This window comes from Pleurodeles waltl, chromosome 5 (assembly GCF_031143425.1).
Source record: "Pleurodeles waltl isolate 20211129_DDA chromosome 5, aPleWal1.hap1.20221129, whole genome shotgun sequence".
NCBI classification, from domain to species: Eukaryota; Metazoa; Chordata; class Amphibia; order Caudata; family Salamandridae; genus Pleurodeles; species Pleurodeles waltl.
The window spans coordinates 1,130,810,994-1,130,829,419 of NC_090444.1; the positions used below are offsets into that span (position 1 = coordinate 1,130,810,994).

At 43.8% G+C, this 18,426-nt stretch overlaps 1 protein-coding gene across 1 annotated transcript in view; it reads left to right on the forward strand.

The window, feature by feature from the left end:
- The window catches only part of LOC138296308 (zinc finger protein 154-like), a 298,559-nt gene that overhangs the window by 191,779 nt on the left and 88,354 nt on the right, over nt 1–18,426 (forward strand). Inside the window, exon 6 of the mRNA XM_069235325.1 lies at nt 6,580–6,690. Coding sequence (XP_069091426.1) covers nt 6,580–6,690 — 111 coding nt within the window. The remainder of the gene's footprint in view (nt 1–6,579; nt 6,691–18,426) is intronic.

Consider the following 18,426-nt stretch of genomic DNA (forward strand, 5'->3'; position numbering starts at 1 on the left):
AATGCTATTTCCTTCATGGACTTAAAAAATTGACCACTCAAGAGTGGGCTAAAAACTAAGGTACAAACAATCTGCTTAGTTATAACGGCTTACACCCTTAGTCATTGAAAGACAATCTGCAGACATGTATCCAGTGAAGCGGATGCTTCATTTTTTCCGATGGCTGTAGTTGCAGTCCCGCAAGTTGGATCTGTGGTCCCCTCAGCAGTCCAGATCACACACTAAACAGGTGGGTTGATGCTTTGGGATCGGTGCAACCTCGCCCGGGTCAATTCTATGCTGCTGGTGCAGCCATGCACATGCCAGTTTCAAGGCAGTGCAACCATGAACAAACCGATCTCAACTGGCCCCTCACTGGCCTCTAGTCTGGCCGTGCCTTCTTCTAGCACATCAGCCACAAATACATGTCTCATCTCAGGTTTTGCCAACTGAAATCACAGCCCCGACTGGGCTTCAGCGATCTTCAGTTGCATTGCACGTTACCCCTTAACCCCCCAAAAAGGCTTGGCCTCATCTAAAGGGTTCCCTCCATCTTGTACAACAGAGCCTTAAGTCCTACCCTTCACCTCACAATCTTCCTGTGGCAGTGCTTCAGGAAGCTAATCAGCAGATTCTTGCTCAAAAGGCCTAATCGAATTTCTAAAGGACCCTTACCTCCGCTTCCCTTGCATTGATGTCTAGATCTCCCCCCTCTAACTTCCGGAATGTAAGAGACGCACACCGTATCACACACCCTCTCTCTCACTCTCTCTCGAACACTCTCGCTCACACACATCCCCTCCAGTGAAGGAGACAAAAAAGGCCAGGTCACAACTATGGATTCACAAAACACAGGTGCTGCCTCCACAAGCTATGTTATAAAGCCATAGATAGTAGCCAATTGTCTGTTCATTGAGGAAACGTTTGATGTGTCCATCCAGGTCATAATACAAGCTCCGGACACCACTCATAGCAAGTGGTAATCTTAGGCCTCTGTGCCCATGCTAGATGTGTAAGGGCATGAGCAAAAACAAAAAAACAGCATACCATATACTTGTAGCCTGTCAATTAGGACAAGGAAACACAACTGTTAAGTATGCAGAAAACCTTCCTTTCCCAACATTAAGTGGCCCAGAGAAGCACACATTTGCAATGTGTGGGGGGTCCACAAACTTTTACCTCTAGCAAAAATATGGGGGGAACCTAAAGGAAAAATAGTGGAAGTAGGACCACTACATAGTGTTTTTGGGAATTTCACCCTTAACGACCATAACCAACCACATGGTACTGTATCTTAGCAAGACTAACCTGCCACAAGGCCACTGTATCCTAGAGCCATAGACAAATCACATTGCTGTGTTGGGACTTTAAAATAGGCGCCTCAACCCACCTGTACTGCTTGAAATCTTTGAGGCACTCATACAGCACACTTCACTACGACCTAAGGTCACCACTCCACCATATTCCATGGCACCATATGGACACTGACTCACCACACTGCACCCTGTGGGTGCTAGCACAAAAACTTAATTACAGACTAATACACGACACTGTACCATGGACACAAAACACCCCACACTGCGTTGCATCCACTATGCACTACAGCCTATTGAGATTGACCTACCACATTGCACCCTAGTAACAACAACCTACCCCATCTCAGTGCGTACTAGGAACACAGAATACCTGCAACACATTATTGATGCACCAATGCATTGGGTTAAGCCACGAATTACAATGCTCATAGACACTAGCCAACCAATGTACTCTAGGAATGCTAAAACACAACATTGCACTTCATTTCAGAGACAAACTAAAATACCACTCTGCAGTCTAGGGATGCTAAAACACCACATTCACTGCATCTTAGCAACATTAAGTAGCATCCTAGGGACATCTACCCACCACACTACATCTTGTGGACTCAAACCCTTTAAATTGAATGGTATCTTAGTGCCATAAAGTCACTATACTACATAATAAGGATGCTAACCAACCAAACTACACTGCATAGCAGCAATAGTTATTTACACTGTTCCAGAGAGGCAAAAATCCACCATAGAAAACTCCATCTTAGTGACTCAATACAAACCCCCCATATTGCATCTTATGATCAATCAAGCAATCAATCAGGATTTACAAAGCTTTGCTAATCACCTGGTAGGGTATCCAGGTGCTTGCAGGTCCTGGAGGGTTTTTCGAACAACCAGGTCTTGAGGGCCCTTCGGAGTCCCGTAGGTGAGATAATGGTCCAAAGGTGTGTGGGGATGCTGTTCCAGGGTTTTGCTGCAACGTGAGAGTAGAAGTGTCCTCCACTTCTGCTTTGGTAGATGAGAGGAGTATGGGCAAGTGAAAGGGAGGCAGAGCGTAGTCTTCTCGATGGTTGGTGGAAGTTCAGGCGGTGGTTAATGTACGCGGGTCCTGGGTTGTGTAGCCTCATGTGGGTGGGTCAGCAGCTTGAATTGGCATCTCTTCTGTACGGGGAGCCATTGGAGTTGCCTGAGTTGGGGTGTGATGTGGGTTCGTCGGGGAAGGCCGAGGATGAGTCTGGCTGCAACGTTCTATATAGTCTGAAGTCTCTGTCTGAGGTGCGCAGCGATTCTTACATAGAGGGTGTTGCCATAGTCTAGTCGGCTGGTGATGAGGGCCTGTGTCAATGTGTGTCTCATCTGTAGAGGTAGCCACTTGAAGATCTTACGTAGCATGCGCAAAGTGAGGAAGCAGGTGGAGGAGACAGCATTACTCTGTGATTTCATGGTCAGCTTGTTGTCAATGATGCTTCTGAGGTTTCTGGCGTGATCAGAGGGAGTGGGTCCTAAGTTTGATGGCCACCAGGAGTCATTCCATGTGCTGCTGCTGTTGCCAAAAATCAGTACTTCCGGCTTGTCTGTGTTCAGCTACAGGCAGTTATTCTTCATCCAATCAGCAACTCTTGTCATGCATCTGTGGAAGCTGGTTCTGGTGGTGGAGGGGCCGTCAGTGAGTGAGAGGATGATTTGGGTGTCGTCTGTGTAGGAAATTATGTTGAGACTACAGATTATTTCCAGGCATCTGGAAATGTTGCGGTCTTGATATAGGGGTTGAACAGGGTGGTGAGTTCCTGGCCGTTCCTTTGGTTTCCAAGGTTGAAGATGTCGTGTAGGCATGGGTCTTTGGGAGCTCCCGAGTGGATGGATTTCATGGTTGAGGATCACTGTGCGGATCACTGATCCATCACAATAGGTGCACCAGAGGGGCGCTTACTACCCACTCTCCATTCTATGGACACTCAATTACCTCAAATGGTGCAGCAATGCAGGATAAGATCCAGGATTGACAGAGTAGGACTGGAACCCATAAACACAAGTCAGCTTGAGATCCCTAGAACATGCAGGCTTGAAATTAGCACCATACAAAATATGTTTTCATCATTATGCGGTTACTTGGGAGCCCAACATAGTGATCTCCTACCATCCCTCCTTCATGAAAATGCTAGTAGCACTAGAATCCCTTGCAACAGGCACCACGCAACAGACAGTTGAATTGTCAGTCAACCTTTAGCACAATACTAAGTGGTGAATGCTTTGCAGACAGTAAGTGAGCCATATATACAATTCTCCTTGGACATTCACACAGTTAATTCCAGCAAAGCAAACATCTGTGTTATAGAGAATTTCCTGGCACCCTAGGGTCAATTGACTGCACTCATTCCTCTCTACGAGATGCCACCAGGTGTGAATGAGTGTGCTGAAACCACTAAATAAAGCACCACTATTTATTTCCAATGGCGTGTGATGTTAATCTGTGTATAGTGAACTGCTGTGTTGGGGTTCTCTCGAAGAAACTGTCATGATCATGATGCGTTGCAACAGTAGCCGAATTGCAGTAAAAGATTACCCATGAGCTACTGGGCATACATATCAACCCTTTACCATCAATATGACAATGCATTATGATTGTTGTAGACAAATTTAAATACATATCAATAGTACTATAAGAGAAACTTGTTAGCCCCTAAGATATTGCTCACATGGATCAGTGTGAATCTGGGTAACAAAATACACCGGTCACTCTTCACAATCGTTATGATTCTCAGCCAAGTCAATGTTTAAACAATCACATCTATTTCTTTTACAACTCTCATGTTTCTTACTTTGGATTCCTCCGCCCTTAAGACCTTCTTTCGTGTCGTCTAATCCACACATGTTGAGGGTGGATATAATTTTTTCTTCCCACAGATTAAGGTAGAGCTGAGGTGGAGAACTAACCGTTGTCATGCTTTAGAGCTTATGCTTGGCAACTTGCTTAAGCACCTAGAATTTCAAGATTTAGATTTTTTTTGTATAAAATATTTAATTGAGACATTCGAAATCAGCAACCATAAGAACTGATGGTTTACAGCACAGGAATTCATTCATTCATCACATAAGGAGCTAAGATATTTATCCTTTGATACGACCCACATTTGGTCAGCCTTATCACAGTTACATAATTTACAAACCAGTACCCTCCCTCTCACCATACAAGCATAATAATGTAGGCTTTCTGAGCTTCAAAGTCAAAACATCCAATGGCCAGAGTCTATGGTTATCTGCTGCAAGGAGTGGGCCAAATCCCATAATACAGACCCCAATCTCTCCTGGTCCTGTCATGTTTTCAGGACCATCTTCTGGCTATGTTGATGTGTTTCTCCAGATCCATGCAGTGGTCCATCCCCCTCCTCCAACACTTCAGGGATGGGGTCTCTGTGTCTTTCCAAGCCCTAGCAACGTCTATCTTGGCTACTACCAATTCGAGTCCGAGCAGGGACCTTTCTGTATCTATTATAGATGACATTATAGTAATGTGTAATAGGGAAGTCTAGGGACTCTAGGGAAATTTCAGCCCATTGCCTCTCTGAGGCACTCAAGGACACCTCCTAAAATTGAACTATCCTCCCACAATTCCAAAGGGAGTGTAAGAGATCCCCCCCCTTGTTGGGAGGAGTCCCAGAGACAAATTAGTGAAGTTGTTACTCCCATTTTCAATAGTTTCTTCCTTGTGTAATACGCCCTGTGTAGATACTTGAACTGCATAGATCAGAATTGTGATGTAATAGCGGGTGCCTGCAGAGATCCTAAGGCTTCCTGCCAATCAATATCAGTGAGGGGACCCACGCTGTGTATACAATCATTCCGTAAAAGAAGAAAAGAATCTGGCACATCAACTACGAGTGATTTATAGATAGTAGAACTGATCTGATTGTCAGTTCCTTAGCTTTCCAATGGACTGTATTCCAAGAGCTCTGCTAAATCAGAAACATAGGCGTGTAAGCATATCAGTGTGATAGTGGTAAAACTGGCTGCGGTGAAGGTTGTATTTCTCCTGAAGTGGAACTTGGTTTTAAAGTTGTCAATACCATGAGAATATATTGATTCAGTATTGATTTTGCCCATTATCTCCTTCAGTATTGGTTTTCTTTTGGTGGCATCTTCACCTTGCGGTGGCACATTAGACGGTTATGGTGTCTTATCACCTCCTTGACCAGGACCTCCAGCTCAGAATCCCTAACTTGTATTTCTTTTCCCTGCCTGGGTCCCTAATGGAAGAGTCTAGCAGGTTTCTGCTTGTGATGATTGAGTGATATCAAAGGATAGTAGTGGATTCTGTTGAATGGCTGCACAATACCTTACAGGAATGAGTTTTTAATGTTCTTTCAGGGTGTGCCAAGATCCTTTTGTGTATTGCCCTGGCTGTTTTTGTTCTCCCTGGGTTGATTTCCTCTCTCCAGGAACTTCCAGTGCCTGAAAATGAGCACTCCCTGATGTTCTGTACACATGCTATTTATTGGGTTCAGTATTTACCACATGCACTAAATAAGAGACATTCGGAATGCAACACATGCACTAAATAACCATTTAGTGGTACACAGTAAAAAATCATATTCGTCATTATTTAATATGTCAGTTACCAAACTTTGGGAATTCAGTGTTTACACTATGTGTACGTTTTGAAGCTTTTACCACCAAACTCAAAATCGAGACGTAAATCTGCTTCTGACAATTTTAATTATAGTAAGGCTATAATCATATTTCTTTTCCCTTATGAATCAACAATTTACCATATTAAATATAGGCTCCTGCCTCATCATTTTGCACACTGTTTTTTTTATTTTTTTTATAACCTGATGTTCGTTTATTGCCATAGCCCTGGCCCACTCTTCCAGATATCAATTTTTTTTATGTATCTTGTCCTTAAGCATCAAAATTTCACAATGAAATGGGATGGCTTACATTTTCAAAGCAAAGTTCCTAACGCATTAGAAACTAGCAGCTAAAGCATTTAGTAATATGATTACATTACCAAGACTACAAAATGTCAATGTGTACAGTTTTGTAACACCATTTAAGAGCACACACTTGAAATCAAGTACAGCTATACAATTCCTCAAATAAATAAACGGACAAATGCTGTAAAGAAGGCTGACAGGTGGCCTTGAAGTGATTTTTGCTTTTGTGCTACAGTGCTCCTTTTTCTTTTGAAAGTTTCTCTAAAACTACACCAAATAATGAGGGAAATGTGGAAATCATCAGTATTTGCCATTGTGCTTCAATTGTACATCCAGTTGATTTTTTTCTACAGGACAAGAGACTAAGATAACAATAACGACATTCAGAATTAAGGAAGAGGATGAGATCTATTCCATGGACCACCTGGACTCGGACAGAAGAGGACTAACCTGTAGTAGCAAAAGTGAGTTTGTTTTGCTCATGTCTTTATTATTACATGTATCAGATATTCAGGTGGCATCCTGTTCTTGTATGTGCAAAATAGTGCTGTTTGGGTAGTGCATTACCTATCTCTGCTTTCTCCCTAGATCCCCCAATACCGGCCCTCCACTGGTTCTAGTTGGCCCCTCTTTTCTATGGAGTATGCAGTATTACTGTGAATTAAGCTTGGATGCAGTTTGAAATCGCCTCAGTACGTGTGCAGTCAGTCTTAGTTTAAAATTCCGACTACTCACTAGTGGAAACAATGCCAGGTCGACCTCACCGTCCGGCTTTCAGATCCAATCACTCACTCTTGACCAGTGTCCAGCCTCTTCTTGCTGATTACAACTTGGGTAGAGGTAGCCTTGCAGAGGCTGGATATAATAGGCAGTTGTCGTCCCCTGCGCAGGTGGGTGATACCAGAGAGTCACAGCCCTGTACAGCCTGATCGCAAAAGTTGGCAGTCACAGCAAAGCATATGCCAATCACTATACTGGGTAGTTGTGGCCTCGCAGAGGCCAGTCACAATACTTGGCAGTAACAGACATGCACAGGCTAATCATACTTCAAACAACAATGCCCATACACAGGCAATCATCGTCTGGCAGTTGAGGAGTTACATAGGCCAAATTCAAACCAGGCCTCCGCAATTGCAGTCATGGAATTGTAACTCCTGTCAGAAACCAAAAATGAGAGACTGGGGTCGCTGATATTGGAATCCAGCAGATATCTGTCCCCAGTCTTTCTCTTTTGGGTGCACCACAGGTATTGGGGACGTGCTGCACCATATTATTAATGGACAGACACTCCTCCTGCTGGGTTGGTAGGCAGGATTCCAGGCACATTAGGATAATACTGCAAGAGGTCTAGACTCTGGTGACATCCCCTCACCTTCAGGAGACTGACTGTTACGCCAGTGCCCGACCTTGTTGCAGAGCAACCTTCTGAATACTCTACGGAGCACTCCTTTCCTTGGTCATAGAGATCTTGGAACTGGATAAATGACGGGTAGTGAGGTTCCACCTTTAATAACCACAATCAGACATGAGATGTGTATTCACTGTCTTCAATTGCAGAACCATCTTAGGATGGTTCTCTTTAAAAGTATCCTTTCCAGGCTTTTCTCCAGACACAGCCTTCATGTAGAGTGATGCTTCTCGCAGCGGTATAGTTTCCAGCTTGGAGAATCAACAACGCAGGCACAAAGAGGTGTGTGGGCTTCTGTGCCTGGCTATAATCAGCCGACTGAAGTGGTAATTAGAGAAAATCAAAAGGACAGGTTTCATCTAAATGTTTTCTCACCTTGCACAACAGTCTGCAGTCCCACTCCTCATTCCTACCATCCACCAAATGGCAGTGATCTGGAAGACTAATCAGCAGATCAAGGCTAAATAAAAAACCCTTATCGAACATCTTAAGGAGCCCAGTCTCCACTACCTTCACAACCTTCTCACCTTCATCTATGCAAAGCCAGAACAAGGGTATCCAAAATACATCCCACGGGCTCCGTTAAACTGGGCACTCACACACACTTGGAGTGTACCTTTGAAGCTGATCACATCAGGGAGCATAACACGCACCCTGGTCATTTGCGCTAGTAACTGGGTAAGCGCATAGAAGTGGAGCTTTACACGAGTGTGCCAGTATGGCAGTCAATGAGGGCACACTTGATGTACACCTCTAGCTCACAGGACAAGTCCAGGACCTTAGCTATGTTAAGGAGAGGCCTAGGCCTCACTGCAACGGCTATATTAGTGTGACACCATGGCCAAAAAAGAAAGATGCCAGATATATGCAGTCAGCACTAAGGGCAGGGAAACTTGCCCATACACCATGAAAGGGACATTCCTGTCCCAACACCTATAATCTCTAAACATTTATTTTGGCCTGATCTTCATGAACGAATATTCACAGCCAAGATCCCATCATATATTTCCATTAGGTGCAGACTGCTTACACCAAAAGGATCATCATGGTAACTTTACAACATGAATTCACAGCAATGTATTAAAAAATATGGAATTAAAAGGAAGCAACTTGCGAACTGGAGAAATGGCAAACTTAATAATGGTTCATGCACTTGGTTCAAAAACACTGAGAACTGGGTGCATTTGATATTTCTGGCTACAGTGCATTTCACGCATTCGTGATCACGCTTGAATAAGCTGTCTACTCAAGTTATATGGTAAATGTTAGCAGCGCTGGCCACCGCAAATGTCAAGGAGGGGGTGGGGGAGATATGACGGGGACAGGGGGAAAAAAAAAAAAAACCACTTACCGTTCCACTGCTCCCGCCGCAGTCACCTCCTGCCACCTCGCTCCCCAGCAATCCTGGTGCTGCTCTCATGGTAAACCTAGCATGAAAGCAGCATCAGGATTGGTCTGAACGGCTTGAACACTGCCCTGGGGTCTGTGCAGTTTCTCCAGCCCAGCTGTGCAACACAGCTGGGTTGGAGAAACCTACGTGTGCATGTGTGTTTGGCCGACCTGAAACAGCTGGCCAAACACACATGCACACTTGGTGCACTCCACTCCCCCTCCCACCACCCGTGGCCCATCCCCGCCCTGCACTGCTGGCTGAGCCAGCAGATGAAAAATAAAACAATAGTAAAGAATCATTTTATTTTTTATCCTCTGGCTTTTAGCCAGGGGGTGACGTTCCTCTGCCATTGCCGAGGAGCTGTCCCTGAATGTTAGGGACCAAAAACTAGAGAGATTTTCAGATCTTGGAGTGTAATTGGGTCCTGCAAACATTTATTGCTCTCTTATGCCTAATATGGCATAATGGTGATTGAAGATTACTGTCCAGCCAGTGATACAATGCACCATGTTCTGCACTAGCTTGATTTTCTTCACCATCAGAATAGAAGCTCTTCTTAGTGAGCCCAGCCAGTTGCTGTCTAATGATTGTTTATTGTGTTGAAGTGAAGTACTTGGGAGGATGTGTCCTGATCCTGGCCCTAGGTCTCCTGCTCTTAGGACTTCAGTCTCAAGGATAAACAAGGAGGGCTCCTGGTGTAAGGGTTCTAGCTCATTACTCTCCTCACATAACTGCCTTTCTATGGACATATATTTTCTATTACGTGGCCTCTTCCTGAGGCTTCCAGGATTCAATGTCTAGTTCCCCAAACTCAAAGACCTTTTCTCTCAGGATCTCTTGTACTTTCAGAATGGCTCCTGCCTCAAGGATTGTTGATGCAAGCAAAACCACTCCTGTAGGAGAGAGCTCTTGCAAGAATAGAAATGGCAATCATCAGAGCAAAGTAAGAATACTCTAAGATGCTATACAGTTGGTCAGTGAAATTCAACATCAGGAAGCTTGAGAGGCCTAAACATTAATCAATTGTGGCAGTACAGAATATGCCCCAGAGATGGCACATCACCCATTTAAGATGCATCAGTTCCCCATACAAGAAAGGATACATTTTAAAATCTTCAAACTGACCAATAATCTGTAGAGAATCCCCCTGATTATCTAAAAATCAGGCTTAGGGACCTGCCTAACTGCAAGACCCATCTAAGGAAACTCCTGTGCTGTATACCTTGCTAAGAGATCCCTAGTCCTAAAAATCTTCTCCGCCCTAAAATGTACATGCCCGTTAGCAGACGCATGTACTGTCAAGATTCTCAACCTTTTATGTGTTGACACTGTCCTTCACAACATAATATTAATGAACAACCCTGTCACTTCTGGCGAGATTCCACAGAAAGTCAAGCTGCAATCAATACTCCTTCCCTTAAAATGAAAATGTGTCTAGACCCTGCAAATCCTACCACTTACTGCCACATATTGAGCATTGCAAATGTTCTCATAAACTCTATGCATACTTTGTAAATAAGGGGTTTCTCAATAACTTGTGGTGAGGTTGATTGGTGCCCCACCACATTGGACACACAACTTTATTTAACGTAAGAGATTCTGTTACTCAGGGAGCACACAAAGGGCTTTACACTGGTTATAGTTGCAGTTTATTCATCTCTTCAACATCACACTCCATTATGTGTCACTCTACCACCCCATGAGGCTAAAGGAATTGATGAAACAGCCCTGAAGTGGCTCAAGTCCTTTGTCTGCAATTGGGCCCATCAGTTAAGGTTGTTAGCTTTTTTTATCAAAGATCCAAGTCCATCATAGTACTACGCATGTCTGACGCCTTCCCTTTGCACAAAAGCTAACCTTTCACACATGGACTACCACATTTAAGCCAAATATGACCAGCATGTAGTGAAGGGGCAGTTCACAGGGGAAAACAGGTTTCCCTGTGGTTTCTCAGGCTCACCTTTGGTAATTAAGCCAGAGCAGAAGGCATTCATGGGAATGACGTATTGTTTCACAGCACAATAAGACAAAAAATCAAGACATTAAGCAATATGCAAAAGGGATACAAGATTACGATGGTCAAATATGTAGAAATGTCGGGGCTGCAAGGGGAACTCCAGGGCCCCTATGGCCCTGCCTGCTCCCTGCAAGCACCTATCCTGATTGCAGTGATAACTAGCGTTGCCTGCTGCCAGCGGTAGCAGCATTTTTTCTCTGCTTCTACCGGGTGGGAGCAAGTCCAGTTTCCTTGCCAGCAAGAGAATGGGCAGGGAAACTAATGTACACTCCCTATTGGTGGGACGTTTTTTGCAACTCCCACCAGGGTGGGAACATTCAGGACTTTTGTTGCCCATGTTGCTGCAGGTAAGGAAACCGTGTTCCCAAACCATGTCCCGGGGCTAGGCTCCTGGAAACACAGTGATTGGGCCGGGAAATGGGGTGCTTGGGTCCTTGAGGCCTCGGGGACGGGGACCACATGCCCTTATCCCACATAATTGTGTTTTGATCCTGGGAGATGGGAACTTAGGAACTTCTTAGGCTTAAGGAGGGTTTGCATGCCCCCTCCCCCTAGAAATTAGTCTCGACCCGGGAAGAGGGGCTGCTTGCCCCCTTCCCTATAAATATATATGTTGACCCCATTTAAAGGGGTCCCCAGGACCTATGATGGCTCAGGGAGGGGAGGCCACGTGCTTTAAAAAAAATATATAATGGCTCCGGGGTTGGGGTTCCTGTGTATTTAGAAGGCTTGGGGAGGAGTAGGCCGGATGCCCCACTCCCCTTTGCAAAGATTCACGGGGTATGGGGATGGGGCTCCTGGGGCCATAATGGGCTCGGGTAGGGGTACCCCACACATGCTCCCTTTCTCAAATAATGATCTATATTGACCCCAGGACCTGGCCCACCATGGGGTCAATATATAATTTGTAACCGTTTTGAGAGGAAATCATATGTAATTTATTTTTAACTTCGTGGAAATTGTGAAATTACCCATTAGCCTTGGATGAATTTGATAAAAATGTTTCCAAATATTTTTGTATGGTATGAGTCTCCACAGAGGGTGTTGAGGGACCCCTAGTCTGCTGGAGCTCATCTGTGATCCCTCCCAATTTGCCTCAGTGTCGGTTTACAGATTATTCCCACCCTTTTACCACTATATCTTCTTGTTTTCATTATTGTTTATTTATTTCACTGATGCACTTGTACCTTCTTTCGTGAACACTGGAAATACAGTGAAAGTGTGTGTTTTTAGACCTATTATTGTCATTTATGTATATAATGGGATAAGATAATTAGTATTTTATTTATGTTTATGAGGAGATATTTAAGGTCTAAACTTGATTTAAAATATGATGTAATTTGAATATATAATACATTTATTATTGGCACTTTCATACCCAAGGTTGATGTGTTTTTATGATGAGATTTAGAAACAAAGCAACAGGATTTTAAACTTGTGTGATGAAGGGTATGTTTTCTATGCTGAATATTTTGGTGTATTTATATTTTATTTTGGTGGTGGGTCTTACTCACTTTGACAAAGGCTATGGGTAGCCGGAATATGTTGGATATGTATCACCCTCAAATAAACTGCCATTTTTTATGACCCCCCTCCAATGCCCATTTTCTCTGTTTTTGAAGGAATTCTTTTGCAAATTATGAATGGATCTTGCACCCATGACAGGGCGCTAGGACACAGGTGGATGCCGCCTTATTCTGGCAAAAATCTTTTGGGATTTATAAGTAACAGCTCCACACTCGATCTGGAAGTCATACCAAAATAAAAAGAGAAATTACCAAGATACTAAAGAAATTGGAAACAGAGAATGTTCAGGATAATATAAAAAATAAAAGTGGAGCCATGGCTAAAAGACTAGAGAAGTATGAAAGTGTTATCAAGCTAAAGAAACAACAGAAATTTTAAGGAGACAGAAAAGATTATGCTGACGGGAGAATCCTAACTTTTACTTAAAATAGGTATTCGAATTATGTGCTGACTGCAGATACATGTACACACTATTGCCATCTCGTGGTGGGCACGGACTTTACAACATGTTTTTCTTGAAGAATTTTCTTATTGCTGATGTGACGTCAAGTCTCCTATTCAAGAGAATGCGCATGTCCAACAGCTCCATTGTTAGACTGATTTTTTTCAGCCATTGGGTTTGAACGGTTTGCGCTGGAACTATTTTTGACGTCTTCACAGCCTTTGGACGCTTAACGGGTTTGTAGCAGCTTTTACTCAACAAAAGCAGCTTCACCTAACCATCGGCAGCGGTGGGATCTTCTGGGTTCTGATAGACTTCAACACCATAGCCCCTTTCCAGGATCTGTCAAGCATGATTGGCTTTGGGTGATGGAAGGGAAAAATTATAGTGTTTCAGAAATGCCCTCAAAGCGGGGCTAAATATGCATATGCAGGCAAGCACGTCTGTAACCTCTGCTTGTCGCTGGAGCATAAAGAGCAGGACTGTGAAACCTGCAGGATGTTCAAAAATGAAAAGACCCTCCCCTCCAGGCATTACCGATGCCTAGCCCATAGCATGGAGATCGCAGCGGAAGCTGAATTATCAGTAGACTAGGAACAACACCTACAGATTGGCGACGAGGAAGAAGGTGATGTTTCAGTAGAAAGGGGAATCATCTTGTGCATTCTGCACTACGGCACTTATGATGAGTCCAGCCAACGCAAAGAGGGCAAGAAATTGACCATGTTGGTAGTAGAACCACCACAAGTACAGATAGCATTAGTGTCAGGGCCAAGGATGAGGACAAGGACAGTGAGCCCAACACCTTGCCTCCCTTCAGCATTGACAAAGCCATCAGGGGCAAAACACACATCAACACCGAAAAAGTTCTGCGAGCCAAGCCACACTTCAACTCTGAAAAAGGCAATGGCATTGATAGCTTTGACGTCAACCTCCCATGCCCAAAGCGAGTATAAGAAAAAGCACACAGAGACACATATAGTGTCGAAGACAGCTAAGACACTTACAATTTCTGAGTTAGATGAAACACATTTGAAAACTTGCATTAACTCATTCACAAAAAATATCCTATTACAGATGAACACTCGCCTGAGAAGGCTCATAAAAGGAAAAGGCAGGAGACTGACCCACCCCCAGCCTCTTTCAAAGATGAAATGTATGGAGCATAAGGCCACACGCCCTATGCCAATTTATTATTTTCTTCATCTCCACAGCCCTGGTCACCATCTTCCATACACTCAGCATAGGTAGACACAGAGAGACATGTCATTAGGCACATGACAGACTCACAAGCAGACCCTCCCTGAAGCCCAGACCCACGGGATGCAAATGATATAGGATTGCCAGATCCAGACGTCCCAATACCAGCAAAAGCATCACCTCTGGATGATACCTCCACATATCATAGTGTTATTCAGTGAGCGGCGGAATATCAGAAGCTACAGATGCATACCACAGAGAAAGAAACAGATCTCCTGAAAGAGACACTCTTCAAGGTAAAGTGCTTGGTGCAGTACCTACCAGTGATGGGGTCCATGCTAAGGTCTTGACAGAGATCTTTAAAGACCCAGTCAAGACTAGAGTCCTTCCACCACATATTGATAGGAAGTATAAGCCTCCCTCCCACGGATCCACTTTATGTCAGGGGGCATCCAGCTGATTCCATAACAACAGCAAGGAAAAGCGCAGCTTCCCAAATTACTGGAGACGTGCCTCCTCCAGACAAAGAAAGTAAGCGCATAGATGTGTCAGGGAAAAGGGTGGCACTTGGACACGTCAGCCATTGGCGCATAGCTAATTCGATAGTACTTCTATCTAGGTATACCAGGGCTACCTGAGACGATATGGAAGACCTAATACAATATCTCCCAGAATAATACTGGAGAAGAGGGGAGGATCTGGTTGCAGAGTTAGGCAAGTCTCCAATGCAACCACACGTTGCTCCTCAGATAGTGCTGACACAACTGCCAGATGAATACATTCCTCTAAACTCCTAAGAAATGCATGCCTGGCTATGCATCTCTTGGTTTAGGCCAGAGATGCAACACCAAGTACTTAATGTCCCGTTTGACGGAGAAGGTCTATTTGGCCCAGAGGTAACTAGAAAAGATTAAGAAAAACAACGAGGCTTCCAAATCCATGGGAGCTTTGTAATTTACTACACCATGCCAGCAGACCTTTTGGAAGTAGAAGGGCACAAGGGTTTCCAAAACCACATCTGACACAAACATACCACAAGCAGCAGCAGCAATATCATTTGCAAGCTGGCAAGAGGTATTACAGAGGAGGTTTCAAACAGAGGGATAAATGTCCAGGAACTCCCCTAAAGGGATTTACCTCACATTCCCCTCGACCACACAGGTTACAACAATTTCACCAGTTGTGTCTAGAAATAGCATTAGACCAGTGGGTGCTATCCATCAAGGATACTGCCTAGAACTCAAATCCCACCCACCAAAAATTCTTCTACCAAACAAACCCTCAACCCTGAGCATCTTTATCATCTGAAAGAATAAGTAAAAGCTCTGAGCTAAAGTGTGCCATGGAGCCTTTACCACACAGACATCAAGCAAGGTATGTACTCCTTTTACTTTGTAATACCCCAAAAAAGATGGGAGACTGAGACCAGTACTGGATCAGCGACCGCTCAGTCTTTACATTGTCAGAACACTTTCACATGTTGACACTACAGGATGAAATACCACTACTCTAAAAAGGTGACTTCATGACAGCACTAGATCTGAAGTAAGCATACTTTCATATACCAATTTATCCAGCACATCACCATTACTTCAGATTTGTGGTAAGTGGTCGTCATTGCCATTTCAAAGTACTACTGTTTGGGGTAACAACAACCCCAAGAGTGTTTACCAAATGTCTAGCAGTGGTGGCAGCTCATTAAGGAAGACACAACATTCAAGTCTTCCCATAACTCAATGATTGGCTAATCAAGAGTTCAAACAGACCGAGGTGCCTGGAAGACACACAGGACACCCTCAATCTGTTAAACAAATTCCGATTCACAATAAATGTTAGTAAATCCCATTCCAGCTTCTTCAAATACAGCTGTATCTGGGCACAGCATCCTCAATGGCAGACTATTTTTGAACCCATGTTCAACAGCAATTACTATCTGAAATTACCCACTTGGATGACTTTTGAAAAAATAATAATATTTTTTAAAATATTTTTGCTTGGTATAAGACTCCATATAAGGTGTTTAGAGTCACCTAGTCTGCTGGAGCTCACCTGTGATCCCTTCAGATTTGTGTGATGCTTATTGATTTTTCCTGCCTTTTTTACCACAAAACTCAGTTTTTTCTTTGTTTACGACTAAATATTTAATGCCTAATCTTGAGTTATATTATGATGTAATTTGAATATGTAATACATTTATTATTGGCTTTTTCATACTTTAGGTTGATTTGTTTTCACTAAAAGACTGCTGTTTTCTACATTTCGGTTTACCAATTACAGTCCTATCAACAATATTGTATGCAGTAATAGTTTAAGGTGACATAGTTGCCTTGTACATAATCAGTGGACTGCATTATTAAGTATACAGGACAATATTTGAGCTTTGTACATTTCAATACTGGGGTCAGTTAAAAAGAACTAGACAATAGGTGTACAGGCAGTCGTGAGTAAATGTGCAGGCAAAATGAGAGCACAGATTGAGCAATTGAGACAAAATTACGCAAAATCAGATATAAACTGTTAATGGTCCTACTTAGGGGCAACTAGAACGCTGAACAAAAATAACAGTGACATTAGCTATTCCACAAGGCCCAATTCTACTGTCCATCCCACCATAATCCGTGCTGTGCATCCAGCTGCCGACTGGTATGCACAGGACTGTCATCATCAGTGCCGCCCCAGCGTGTTTACATCCATGTTCACTGGGAGTATATGCATCCGTTGTACGTGTGATTGGGAGAGACACATTAGAGAACTGCGTTACATGTATTATGACGCCCATTTCGCCACCACTTGGTGAGGAGGAAGTACCGGGCACGTCAGTGGGCAAATCAGTCATAATAGCATCCCAGTTGCTGACTATTGGGTTTCTACAAAGTCCTAATGCATCTTCCCTATGTAGAGTAATGCTTTCAGCCTTTGCCCAGTTAGTGAACAATTTTATCCCAGAAGTGAGCTTTGGTGATTCAGTCGCTTTCCATTTGTGCATGGTTAGCCTCTTTGCTAATAGTAATCCCAGATCTATAAATCGGGACGTTACCATGTGCTTTTTACTTCTACTGTGGATTCCCAATATATGCACTTCCCAGGTATTGGAAAGAACCCTATCTGTGCAATGAGTAAGGTGACTCACCACTTCTCGCCAGTAGTCCTGGATGTGAGAACATTCCCAAAGCATATGTATGATATCAGCATTTACTTGATGGGTGGAAATAGCTGTTTATATTGGGAGGAGTGAGGTAGGCTCTGTTGGTAATATATAGTTGAATCAAGCAGAAGCTGGCCTTGCGAGGTATGTGGATAGGACTTTCCACTATGGCAGACCATTCTTTGTCCATACAAGGGCAATCTAGGTTTCTTTCCCATTTCTCAGGTTGCAAGCGTTGGTGCTGTATGGGTTCTCAGGGTTCCTGTCAGATCACTTAGGGCCATATGTACGAACACATTTCCCCATAGACACAGAATGGGCAAAACTGCTTGCTACATCTGGCCCTTAGTGTTTTCCCTGAACCAAAATCCAAAGGTACTGTATAGTGAGGTGCATGGGGGGGTTCATAGGTCATGTCTCCCCATTTGAGTCTCAATGCCACAGTTAGGGACACATGTAGGAGAAATTGACCGGGGTAGGCAATTTTCGTCCATTAGCAATTCGTAAGCTAGGAGCTCACTGTTTCTGTATAGATCTTACATCTATTGGATTCCCACTTCGGCCGAGGTAGTTAACTCAAAGAAGTTGTAAAGTGTTGCCCCCACAGTGTGCTAGGAGTTCTAAAGCTGGTGCATATGTTATGATCTGTCTCGTGAGATATAGGCCACGCCTAAAGCAGCAATGGGCTGCTAATAGGAGTGCAGGGTTGGGTGGTGGTGGCCTAGTACAAGGGAGAAACAATCAGAAGATACTGGCAAGGCTCCAGGCCGGAAGCACTGTAGCAGTATCGACTAGGTGTGAGGTGGCAAGCCATTTAGCCGCACATTGTAGTTGGGACGCTAAATAGTACTGTCCTATATTGGGGACTGCTAAACCTCCGTGGTCTGTAGGTTGGTAGACCTTGTTAAGTGCTATACAGCATCTGTACCGTATGAAATTTCGAATTTCTCCTTCAAAGGAACGGAAAAAGGAGGCGCATATGTGTAGGGGTAAATTAACAGAATAGTACAGGAGACAGGGAAGTACAACCATATGTAGCAGAGCTACTCTACCCACCACGGGTAATGG